This window comes from Poeciliopsis prolifica, unplaced genomic scaffold (genome assembly GCF_027474105.1).
Source record: "Poeciliopsis prolifica strain line A6 unplaced genomic scaffold, Auburn_PproV2 SCAFFOLD049, whole genome shotgun sequence".
In the NCBI taxonomy this organism is placed as follows: Eukaryota; Metazoa; Chordata; class Actinopteri; order Cyprinodontiformes; family Poeciliidae; genus Poeciliopsis; species Poeciliopsis prolifica.
In genome coordinates, this window is record NW_026562424.1 from 1,184,766 (window position 1) to 1,196,458 (window position 11,693).

Here is an 11,693-nt window from a genome sequence, read left to right on the forward strand (position 1 = left end):
ACAGCCAATCAGAGCTCAGTTTATATACATAAATTAGCATAATCCCACCTGAGTTTTGATGAAGGAAGTTAAATTTATTTAAAATGTATTTATATTCTAAATATAATACATTTATCATGTTTGTTTTAAAGCATTTATGAGATTTAAACAATTTCAGAAGACATTTATTTGTTGTAATTTGGCAGTTTTCATAAAAAGTTGTGAATACTTTTATAAGTGACTCTGTAGTGCAAACCAACTTGTTTCTGGGTGAGAAACAAGTTGAGGTTACCCTAAACCAAACATGTCATACCTCTCAGATGCTTTTCTGAGGAAGCCCAAAGTTTTTATGTAGTTGTTTTAAAATGAAGGAAATCCTCATGAAACAAAACCAGAATAATCTTGTTTTATTCAAAAAAAACTTAAAGCAACATTTTATAGTAACTGTTTATGAACTAGAAACCTATTTCATGACATTTAAACCAGCAATACAATGAACCGCAGACCGTTGTTTTAACAGTTTCCTGTTGTCTCTGCATCAGCGGCTTGACTTGGAAAACAAAACCATAAAAGTCCTCACTTTAAAACTTTAGTTAGATCAACAGGGAAATATTTGTGAATCCAAAGGAATGAAACTTTTAGCAGCTTTAGACGTAAAAACCCTGGTGAGAAATAAGGAAGAGACTGTGAAACACTCAAGAGGCTTTTCTCCAAATGTTGCATCCGTCCTCCTCCACCGTTGCTTCACCCGTTTTTCTGTCCATGCTCTCCCAGAAGTCCCTGTCCCTCCGGTCGGAGGACAGGGATGTTAAGGAGACGCTGGCTGTCAATCCACTTCCTCCGTTCCCCTGAGACTGAAATGTGTGACGCTCCAGGTGAGGTGCTAACGCTTAGCTTGGGCCTCTTCAGCTGCAGCAAAACAAGAAGCAGAGTTTACTGACAGGAAGCCATCACATCAAATTTAATACAAGCTTAACTTTTTGAATATGGCTGCAAACTTAACGATTATTTTAGCAATCGATTAACTGGAAGGTTCTGAAGATTTTTCATTTCAGACTTTATTTATGAAGCATATTTATTTCTCGGCTGACCAAAGAGTTTCACAACTTCGAAGGAGACAAACGACAAAACAATAATAAAAAATAATCAGACAATTAGAAAATCAGCAGAAAATACCTAAACCTATAATATTAGTAGAAATCAATACATTTATTTTCAGCTGCAGCAAGTTACCAAAGAAAAACAACAATAATCTTGGAATCAGTGAAGCAATAATATTCCCAATTTCTAAATTAAAACTATTTTTAACATTTCTAAAAATGTATTAATTTATTTTATTTAACCATTTAAATGATTTTATACAATATTACAAAATTATTAAAGAGAATCTAATCATTTAATTATATGTTTGAAAAAAAAATCAACATTTTCATTTTATTTTTTGATAGTTGCAGGCTACCTCTCTTCCTGGCGGCCTCCTCCCTCTGCTTCTTGATGATGGCCAGCCGGGCCAGGTCGGCCCTGGCCTGCTCCGTCTTCCCCTCCAGGTGGAGCTTCCTGTAGCGCTCCGCCGATTTCTGCTTCTCGATTTCCTCTCTGAGGAGCAGAAGGAGGGAAAGCGTCAGCGGCGCCTCAGTGGCGCCTCGGCGGCGCCTCAACGGCGGCGGCGCCTCAGAGCGACTCCAGGAACAGGAACGCGGCGCCTACCTCTCCCTGCGGCTCAGCTCTCTGGGCGCGCTCACGTCAACCTCTGTCACCTTTTTGCTCTTCTGAGAAACTCGGTTTGGATTCTCGATTTCTATGAGGCCCTCCACTCCGCTCCTCTTCCTCGACTGGGAGTGGAAAACAAACAGTTACAGCACAATATTGTGAAACAACTAATAAACTTTTTTACTCAAAATAAAACTTCTGGAAATCAGAAATGATTTAAGTTAAGAGAGCATAAATATATTTTTGAGGTTTGTTTATGTTTGAACATGCTAAAGAGAAAAGTCCAGTAAAGTTGAAGTTGTTGGATGAACTGAATGAAGAGCTCAAATTATGAGCTTCAAGGTGTAAAACGCTAAAAGCTCAAATTCTGTTATGGAAATATATCTGCATATATGTACATATTTAAATATAAATTAAATAAAGTTGGTAATTTACTAAAATAAAGTGAAGTGAATCGAAGTTTTCAGTGAGACCTGTGTGCTCACCTCAGACTCATCTTCACTGCTGCTCTCCTCCTCTGACTCTGAGCTCTCCTTCTCTGCTCCGCCGCTCTCCTCCTGTTGAACCATCTCATGTAAACGTCTCACCGCTGCAGACGAGCTTCACAGGAAATCTGGTTCTTTCTGCCACAGGATCGTCACTCACCTTCTCTCTCTGGAGTCTCATCTGTCGGTCGATCTCCTCCGGGTTGCTGAACTGCTTCCCTCGGCCCTTGTGGCCCTTTTTTCCTACAGGATTTAGAGAAAGTCATCACTGTGAATGAAGTCATGCTGCACGAACAAATGCTAGCTGAGCTTCAGCGCAGAAAATCTGAAAACGTTTCTATTATGACTTCTGTTTACTTTCTCTTCTCTAATATATTCACTTAAATTCTGCTTCCATAAAACTATTAATAGTTTTGCTTATTCCAGAGGTTCACTGAGCTTGTTAAAAATATTTATTTATAATATGTAAATAAATATTTCTGGACGATGCATTGTCCCAGAAGTTACTGCGATAAAGGATAATTTTCTAGTTTTGAGAATATTTTCCAGTAATATAACAGTAATGGTATAATAATAATGTAATAAAACATTGTCAAAGATCAATAAACTTAAAATTATAATGAACATTTAACACTGGAACTGGAAGACATTTTAAATCTACAAAATACACAAACAACAAAACAACAAATAAAATGAATTATGAAGACTCTGTAAACAAAACTGACCTTCATAAAAAGGCTGGTTGAGACTTTTTTTTTCATCAAGTTTTGGTGGAAAAACAATAAATTATAAAAATTGTTATTATTGAGCTCACTTTAATTTATCTTGTGATTAATCTATTTATTGCGACGAGTCTCATAATAATAAAACATTTTATTTCACGTGACTTCATCTGCACTGAAGGACATCTTCAAATATGCATAAAATTACAAAAGTGAGTGTCTTTAGTCAGAGTCTTCTGCAAGTTTACTGTAAGACTGACTGTTACAGAAGATCTTTCCTGATAACAGTCATCATCAATCACTGAAGACTTTAACTAGGCCTGTTGCAATAATCGCTGGATAAATTAAAACCAAAACAAATTATCAGAATTATAAAGTTTATTTAGCTTGGATCTGAAATCAGCTCAGTTTCACACAGGGTTTATAAAACTGGAGTGTTGCTGGCTGCAGATTACTGCTAACATCTCTGCTGTAAACACAGACAATTAATCCTGAAGTCGTTTGGATTAAATACAAGTTGAGACAACTTCACATTTAATCTGTGATTCATCATGCAATCCTACCGTTCGTCCACTAGGGGTCATCAACCTAAAATGTTCACGTAAGCTAATAGCGTTAAATCTACTCCTGCTAAAAGTAATTACACACATAAAATGGACAATTTCAAAAGGTTTAACATAACATCTATCTTGACTTTTTATGTCGGTTTCATCGGCGCATATTAGAAATTCTAATTTTATCTTAAATAATATCTGTGATCTGTTATTCACGTAGCATGCTAACAGCTAAACATGTGCGAGTTGAACGGATTTTATTAAACTTTTAGCAGTCGGAACAGAAGAAAATACTCACCACCGCGCGGCATTGTTTCCTGGTAAACACTATAAAGAAGAAAAAGTCAACAAACCATCCAAGGAGTCAAACAGAAGGCCGTAAAACCTGCGATTTAAGGTGCTGAAATAAAAGGCTAAGGAGTAACTACTTTGTCTCTCGCGCTGTCAGCCTACTCGATGGTATCGGCGCATGCGCAAAAGTGGGGACTGACCCAATCGCTGTCCAGACTGAGCTGAAAATCCTCCAATCAGATCAAGAGCCACCTCCTCAGCTGCCCATTCACAAAATATAGAGAAATATTGATTCAGATCAATACTGTGGGTCATTTACACAGAGCTATAAAGTAAAGTAAGTTTTTTTACTGTGTTGATTTCTCAGGTATCTGTATTTCACTTAAACATCTCTTTTTCTGACAAATTTTTACTTTAACTTCACACATTTTAAGACAAATATTTGACTTTCTACTCCTTACATTTTGCATAAAATTATCATTACTACAATGATAAAAAAAAATAATGACGTGGAGTCACATCAAATCGGGAGAAATCCTCTGTTCATACAAAAAAGTATATTACAGTGTCGGTATTCATTTGGCTTCAACCAAAGCAAACAGAGGAAAGAAAACACAGAACACACACACAACATGGATGGAAACTTTAATCTGAGTAAACAACAGAGGAATACACACAGAGACGCAGATATTCCCCATATGGATCATTATTTTTAAAAAAAAACGTGAAATATTTCTGCAAAAAGACTAACCCCACTGCTACACAGGCTGCGACTGGGTTAAATATTAAATTATTTATGTACACATTTATATATATATACCCACCAAAAAAGAAAAGATCACAGATTAAATTATATTTTATATTGAATATACATTTTATTTTGAAATCCAAACAGCATTCTACAAAAAGGAAACAGTGATATTGCAGCACAGGTAGCAGTGAACCTTCTAGATATTTATGATAAATAATGAAGGGGTTACTTTTATTATTATTAATTCTTGCAACAAAATGTGTGTTTTATTTAACAAAATCAAACATTTTTAATTTGTCTTGTTTCCAAAACTAAAAAAACAAAACAAAGAAAAAGCATCAAAACAGAATAATGATGACGTATTAAAATATTTGTCCAGCTTTTTAATTTAGAAGCTTTTTAATTTAGAATATAAAGAAAATTATAAGAGACAGTTTGTTATTTTTGAATGCGGTTTATAAAAAATAGGCTGCATGTGTAAATACTCAGATGAAAATAAATAAGATTTTATTAATATTTTAAAAATGGGACAAAACATGTTAAAAAATGACTTGTGGTTTTATTTTACTGCCTTTTATCTTTAAAGAAACTCTAAAAAAAAAAAATATCAAAAAATCTAGCTACACTGGATCGTCATTTTTTTCTTCGGTGTTGAGTTTTCATGTCTTCGATTTCTTTCTCCATCAGGTGGAACTCCACTGTAGTTTCTGTCAGCTTGAAAGAAGAAAGTAAATTACAGAATGTAATACTTTCATCAAAGTATTATTAACTTAACCAGAAAACATGGAAAGCAAAGTGCAAAACAGAATATAAAAAGTTTTACAGAGACAGTTTGGATAGCAACTAATAGGGGTTTGAAATTTATATGACTTTTATTATTATTTCATAGTGAGAAGACAGAATTAGGCATCACCATGTCCATCAGAACTTCAATCTTTGATTTTAAAAGGTTATTTTCTTCCTCCAGCTGCAGATTTCGTTTCTTAAGCCGCTGCACCTCCTTAGTAGAAGAATTTCCACCAGATTCTAGTTGAAGAAAAAGATTAAAATCACCTGATAACGACAACATTTGGAAGAATAAGTCTGAATAAAAGCCGTCCTCACCTGTTATCCACTGTCCGTCCTCAAATTTCCAGCTCTGGCCTCCTAAGCTCATGGCAGGAGGTCCCGACTCCAGGCCAAGCTCTATTTCTCTTGTCGAGCGATCCAACTGTAACGCAACCAAACAAATAATCAGCACAACTTATATGTTTCCAGATCCTTCCAGATGAAATCAACAAAATTACATTATTGGCACTGTGACAGAGGAGAGCAGAGCCCCAAAAACATAACTAAAGTAAGAGTAGAAATACTTCAACATACTCAAGTAAAATAAAAGGTAGCCATCAGAGTAAGAGTAAAAAAGTATTTGGTAAAAAGTCTACCCAACTGATCAAATTATCAATCAATTTATATTTAGAAATTACACCTATGGGAGGTGTTTTTGTTTCTCTTCCTTATCATATACTTATGTAATAAGACAACACAGTGTACAATGTTATATTTCCTATGTTTGTGAAACACAAAACTAATAAAAATGTTTAAACAAAAAAATCAAAAAAAAGAAATTACATCTATTTACAACAAAATATGTACAAATTTTGGTATTTTAATGACTAAAATTATAATAATTCACACAAAAAAAATAACAAAATCAAGCAAAGCATTTTTTTTCTAAATATCTTTCTTCCAAATAAAAACTTCTGAAATTTTAATAAAAACTGCAGGTGTGTGTTTTTCATTCAGTGGAAAGAGAATCCAGAAATGTTACTCAAATAAGAGTAGAAATACTTCATAATACAATTATTACTAAAGTTAAAAGTACAGCATGGTAAGAATTTACTTTATTCAACAGACTCATGGTCCACAAGATACACAACAACACAACATAAAAAAACAAGAGAAAATGAAAAATAAAATACAATAAGTAGTCATAAGAAATATAAATATAAATCTTATAGAAGACTTGTATACCAATGTTTCCAAAGAGCCGACTGGTATCTTAGCGCACTAACAGAAGGCTGTGAGAACATTACAAGAAGATTGTTCGGTGAGTTACCCAAACGACACATAAACTTGTATATCAGATTCTCAAAAGGGCCTGAAATGTTCTGACATGTGCGTTACAGAACATTTGACTTGCACTGCTGAACCTGGGTTTCTTGATCAAAATTCTCAAAGAGTCATTATAAGCAACCTTAAGCTTCTGCATACTAGTTTTTTTAAATTTGCACCACAAAGGAGCTGTATACAAGGATGTACAGTAAGCTTTAAACAGGCTTATTTTTACCTCATCAGAGCACATATGAAATTTCCTCCCCAAAACGTTTGCCTGGGCGTATAACATGCGACACTGCCTATAGATGTCATCATCATCAGAGAGCTGGTCTGTGATGTAGTGACCCAGATACTTAGTTTTGGAACAAACATCTAACTTTTGCCCTGATAGAAAAAAATCAGGGAAAGAGAGTTGTTTGTCATCTTTAGTTCTACAAACTAGTACAACAGTTTTCTTAGCATTATACTGCACATCAAATCTCAACCCATAATCAGAGCAGATATTCAATAACTGCTGAAAACCAGCACTACTGGGTGAGAGAACAGCCAGGTCATCAGCATACATAAAGTGATTGACCAAAGTATCACCAATCATACACCTGGTTTTACAGAGGTTCATTTCTTTTGATAGGTCATCCATATACAAGTTAAACAGGGCAGGTGAAAGAAGCCCACCCTGCCGCACACCATTACTAACACCAAAGGAAGCAGAGATGTTATCTCCCCATTTTACATGCATTTTCTGGTTAGAGTACCAGTAAACTAAAATTCGTATAATAATATCTGAAACACCTCTTTTTTTTAATTTGTCAAATAACTTATTGTGGTTAACACGATCAAAGGCCTTAGAGGCATCAATAAACCCAAGTAACACAGATGAATTTTTCCTTAAGTATGTTCTTACAGCTTCTTTCAGGCCGTAAATACAGAAATCCGTTCCCAGCTTGGCTTTAAACCAAATTGATTATCTGTTGTACTAATAAACTGATTAAGCCGACCAAGCAAAATTTTTTCTAATACTTTAGATAACACACTAGCCAAAGCTATGGGTCTGTAGTTATCAAGGCTGCCAACCTTATTAGTTTTGTCCTTAATTACTGGCACAAGGGTAACAGATAGTAAGGAATCAGGCAACTGCCCATGGGTCATAAACCCAGAAAAACACATTGCAAGCAGCACAGACACTTGTTGGCTAGCATATTTCAAATGTTCTGCTGCAATGCCATCAGAACCTGTTGCTTTATTCTCACACAAATTTACTATAGCCTGCTGAATTTCACTAGGGGTTATTATAACCACATCATTCTTAGCAATGTTTCCCAGTCCATAGGGTTCATTTTGTACACAGTTAAATAAGGCAGAATAGTGCTGTCTCCATAGATCAGCTATATTATGAGCCCCAGACATGCCCTCTATGGTATTGGGGAGTAATGCAGCAGACCTGTTTAAGGCTCTAACATCATTCCAAAAGCCAGTGGTGTCATTACAAAGCAGTTTTTCAGCCATGGAGTCTGCTCTCATATTCTGTTCACATTTGGAGATGTATCGAATGGCATATTTAAACTTTGCACTGGTGAGTTTTTTATAATCTAAGATAGTCCCATGTCTTGGTTTACCTGCCTGTACCACATTTTATGCCTGTTTAGCTTCTGCACGGCATCCTGACACATGTTTATTCCAGCCTGGCCTGATGCTATTAGTCCTTCTGTATGTAAGGTATGGTCTTGGGCTCTGGTACAAAGCATCCACAATGCCATCATACATAGTATGGAGGTCAGTACAGTGAGAAATATCACTGCAATTAACATCTGAGCACGTAATAGCTGGAAGAGGAAGATTTATTTTACTCAAAAGAAGATCAGTTTCATACGATATACGAGTAAGTCATCTTTAGAAAGTGTGGACCAGTTAATTTTAAATGTAGGAGCACTATTTGCCCCCCGTATAAACTCTGGGAGATTTTTAATATCCAACATCATTAAAAATGGGACATGATCCGACATTGAATACTCATATAGGATTTCTAATGATTTTACAACAGTATGGGCATCAGCAGAGCTAATGCAATGGTCAAGCCATGACGTTGTATGCCAAGCTTCACTTATATATGTATAGCTTTCTGCAGGTAGCAGGAGCTGACTGGACAATAATAAACTATTATCATCACAAAACTGATGCATATGTTTGGCAAATGAGGAATGTTCATCAGATACATCTGCATTCATATCACCTACTACATACACAGAGGTAAAACAATGGACATCAATAAAAGAGCTCAAGAAAGCAAGTCTATTCAAATAAATGTCTTCATTCTGAGGACACTCATATGGTGTATAAACATTAATAATGATAAATTCTTTGTTTTCGATTTTAAAATGAACAGCAATACACCAGTCAACACCGGTTCTGATGACATTTAAAACTGGATCCAGCTTTTTGTGCCATAGAATGGCTACTCCTCCTGCGATTCAACCCCTCACTATACCCATAGAAAGATCCACAGTAGATTCACCAGCTCCACAGAAACAATCATTAATACAGTTCAAACTTCCCAAGTCTTGTTTTGATAAAAAGGTCTCTTGTAAACAAAGAACGTCACATTCTTGCAACAGTTTATCCACAACCAGACGTCGTGCTTTATCTCCAGCTGTATTACCGACACGCAGTCCCCGGCAATTGTAAGAAATAACACGCATGAATTGGTCTATGAGAAAGTAACTGCAGCCATCCCTCGATCCTTCTGGAATCACTAGAGGTGCTCACCCCAGGTCCTTCAGACGTTGTAGGTTTATTCCGTGGCTCATAGTAGCGGCGCACCACCGCACCCTCTGGCCACAGCTCTGGGTTATACACTTCTGCAACGTTCTGACACTCCACACTGACTTTAAAAGAACTATATCTTGTGTTCCCAGTGACAATACGCCGGCACTCAACATCACGCCCAAGCTTTTCTTTAAGGTAGTTCGTTAGTGTCTCGTCATCTAGATCTGGCACAAATCTAGTTGCAAAGATAGTGGCAAGCTTCATTTTTACCACTTTTATGGTGCTTTGTGCGCCAGTGCCAATAATAAGCGCTGGTCTTTTGCGCTCAGGTTTAGTTTGGCGATTTGATGAGCTGGATGGCTCTCGGTTCTCTTACGTCGGCCTTGTTTCACCACCAAGTTCCATGTGGGTGAGCTGGCAGGCTCATCTACAGCAGAGCTTAGCTTATCACTCACCGCAACAGGCTCGTCAGTAGTCCTGGAACAGTTGGTGTAGGTCCCATTCACGGGCAAAGCCGCATTATCGGCGGTAACATAGTTTGTTGCAACAGAATCCATGCATGCCACCACCTCCTCAGAAACGTTCACAGCCAATTTCATGTCTCCAGCGTTGGGCATTCCTAGAGCAGGCGCATCGACACTGCTGGATCCTCCACCGCCAGACACCAAATGCAGTTCCATTGCAGCAACTCTGCGGTCAATGGTAGCGGTAACTTCACGCAACTTCTCTTCAACATCCACTTGGCGTGATACTGTATGCTTTAGGGCACAAACCTCGCTCTGCAAGCGCTCTATCTTGCTGAGTAAGTTGGAGACGTCTAGGCTGTTGAACGTCACAGGTGGCAGCTCATCCAGGAAGTGAGAGACAAAGCGTGGAATAGCTTCCCCACACTCATTCAGAACTTTTAAACAGCTTTTATGGCATTTGCAGCTTTCTGGTTTCCTTTGAAGGCCGTATATCGCTGCTTAGAGTTGGAACACAGTTCAACAGTACTTTTCTAGAGGACTCAATCCACTCAAAGTCAAATGTGTTTGATGCAAGCAGCACAAGCTCTTCCTGACACATAGTCTTGATTTTGACCACAAGAAAATTTAAAAACTCATCCTCTACTATAAGTTTTCCATCAGTGGTTTTGTAGATCTGCGGTTTAGTTCGGGGAGGAATGGAGAAGGAAGCGCCCGAGCCGGACTCCGCACCGTCCGCCATCTTTGAATGATACTGCTAATAGTATCATTAGGCAAATTATGCCTAATAGTAAATAAATAAAACTTATGCAAGTAAATGTAGTTTTATAAATACCCAGCTGTGGTTGCAAACTGATTCAGTTTCTTTGGGTTTTATGTGAGAAAGCAAAACAAAAAGCAGAAATATGAAGCTCTGAAATATTTCACAAATAAAGTTCAAAACTTCCCAGTTAACAAAACATTTCAGTCACTTTAAATAAGGTTTCTGAATCAACTGAACTTAATAACAGGTGACGTATTTCCTGGCATATCATCCAAACTCTCCATGAAACACTCTTCATAATGACGGTTCGAACTATGAGAAGCTTGGAAGTGAAACATTTTGGGTCGGTACCGTGTGAAGGCTGGACAGGGACGCAGATTTGCGGGGCGGAGTCTTCTTCGGGCTGAAGGTGTTTCCAAACAGCGGCATCAGGGATTTTCTAAAGTCCTAAGAGACAGAGGAGGAAGATGAGGATGAGGAAGATGGAGGAGGAGGAGGAGGATGATGATGATGAAGGATGAGGGTGATGATGAAGGAGTTTAACTCAGAAGCCTCGTTGCTATCGCCTGGTTCTGACGCTGCTAACGACACCAAGTTACTCCAGCAGGTGATCAACAGAGACGTCCTGAGAGAAACACTAATTCCTGACAATAAACCTGAGCACAAAAATGACTAAAAGAACTTTAAATGTTACCTACAATATTTACCTCCATGGAGAAAATGTATTTAACGCGCTAACGTCAAATTCTCTTCTCTCAAGACAAGGATCCTAATACGCAGGCGCGGAACTTACCATCACTCTAAACAAGGAGAAGCTGCATTAATGTGACCTAATTTTACCCCCAACTTAAAATTCAGCTACCAATCGTTTCTTATGTTTCTTTAATAAATAATATTTTAAGAGCACTTCATAAAATAATAATAGTAATAATAATAATAATAATAATGTAAAATATAGATAGAAATACTTTGCATCTTGACATCCGAATAACCCCCGTGATAATGGTTCCGCCCAAAATCCTAACGGGACTCTAAACAGCAAAACCGTGAACGTGACTAATTCAAATGTTTAAGTTCCTCTTTGTTATGTTAATAAATCGTATGAGAAAAAAGG

The 11,693-nt window shown here is 37.2% G+C and overlaps 2 protein-coding genes across 6 annotated transcripts; both read right to left on the bottom strand.

The window, feature by feature from the left end:
- Window positions 1-371: 371 nt before the first annotated feature.
- Window positions 372-3,909, bottom strand: pdap1a (pdgfa associated protein 1a). The gene is made up of 6 exons (XM_055058106.1): window positions 3,749-3,909; window positions 2,335-2,417; window positions 2,175-2,246; window positions 1,687-1,811; window positions 1,439-1,575; window positions 372-888 (listed from the first exon to the last, which is right to left on the bottom strand). Exons 1-6 carry the CDS (start codon window positions 3,759-3,761, stop codon window positions 863-865), a joined length of 456 nt encoding a protein of 151 aa, XP_054914081.1. The 5' UTR covers window positions 3,762-3,909; the 3' UTR covers window positions 372-862.
- A 460-nt stretch (window positions 3,910-4,369) lies between these two features.
- On the bottom strand, window positions 4,370-11,359 carry cby1 (chibby homolog 1 (Drosophila)). Of its 5 annotated transcripts, none has more exons than XM_055058107.1 (5): window positions 11,278-11,359; window positions 10,931-11,026; window positions 5,597-5,702; window positions 5,406-5,518; window positions 4,370-5,206 (listed from the first exon to the last, which is right to left on the bottom strand). In XM_055058107.1, exons 1-5 carry the CDS (start codon window positions 11,290-11,292, stop codon window positions 5,126-5,128), a joined length of 411 nt encoding a protein of 136 aa, XP_054914082.1. In that variant the 5' UTR covers window positions 11,293-11,359; the 3' UTR covers window positions 4,370-5,125. The 5 variants fall into 5 exon arrangements, with proteins under 5 accessions (XP_054914082.1, XP_054914083.1, XP_054914084.1 ...); XM_055058108.1 differs by having other exon boundaries at window positions 11,287-11,357; XM_055058109.1 differs by having other exon boundaries at window positions 10,931-11,216; window positions 11,287-11,342.
- Between the last annotated feature and the right edge of the window lie 334 nt (window positions 11,360-11,693).

Coding starts and splice junctions, on each gene's coding strand:
- pdap1a (XM_055058106.1), bottom strand. Junction 2,247..2,334: donor TGAGACTCCAGAGAGAGAAG/GTGAGTGACGAT, acceptor ATGGTTCAACAG/GAGGAGAGCGGCGGAGCAGA. Junction 1,576..1,686: donor GAGCTGAGCCGCAGGGAGAG/GTAGGCGCCGCG, acceptor TCTGCTCCTCAG/AGAGGAAATCGAGAAGCAGA.
- cby1 (XM_055058107.1), bottom strand. Junction 5,703..10,930: donor CCCTGTCCAGCCTTCACACG/GTACCGACCCAA, acceptor GTTGCGTTACAG/TTGGATCGCTCGACAAGAGA. Junction 5,519..5,596: donor GGACGGACAGTGGATAACAG/GTGAGGACGGCT, acceptor TTCTTCAACTAG/AATCTGGTGGAAATTCTTCT.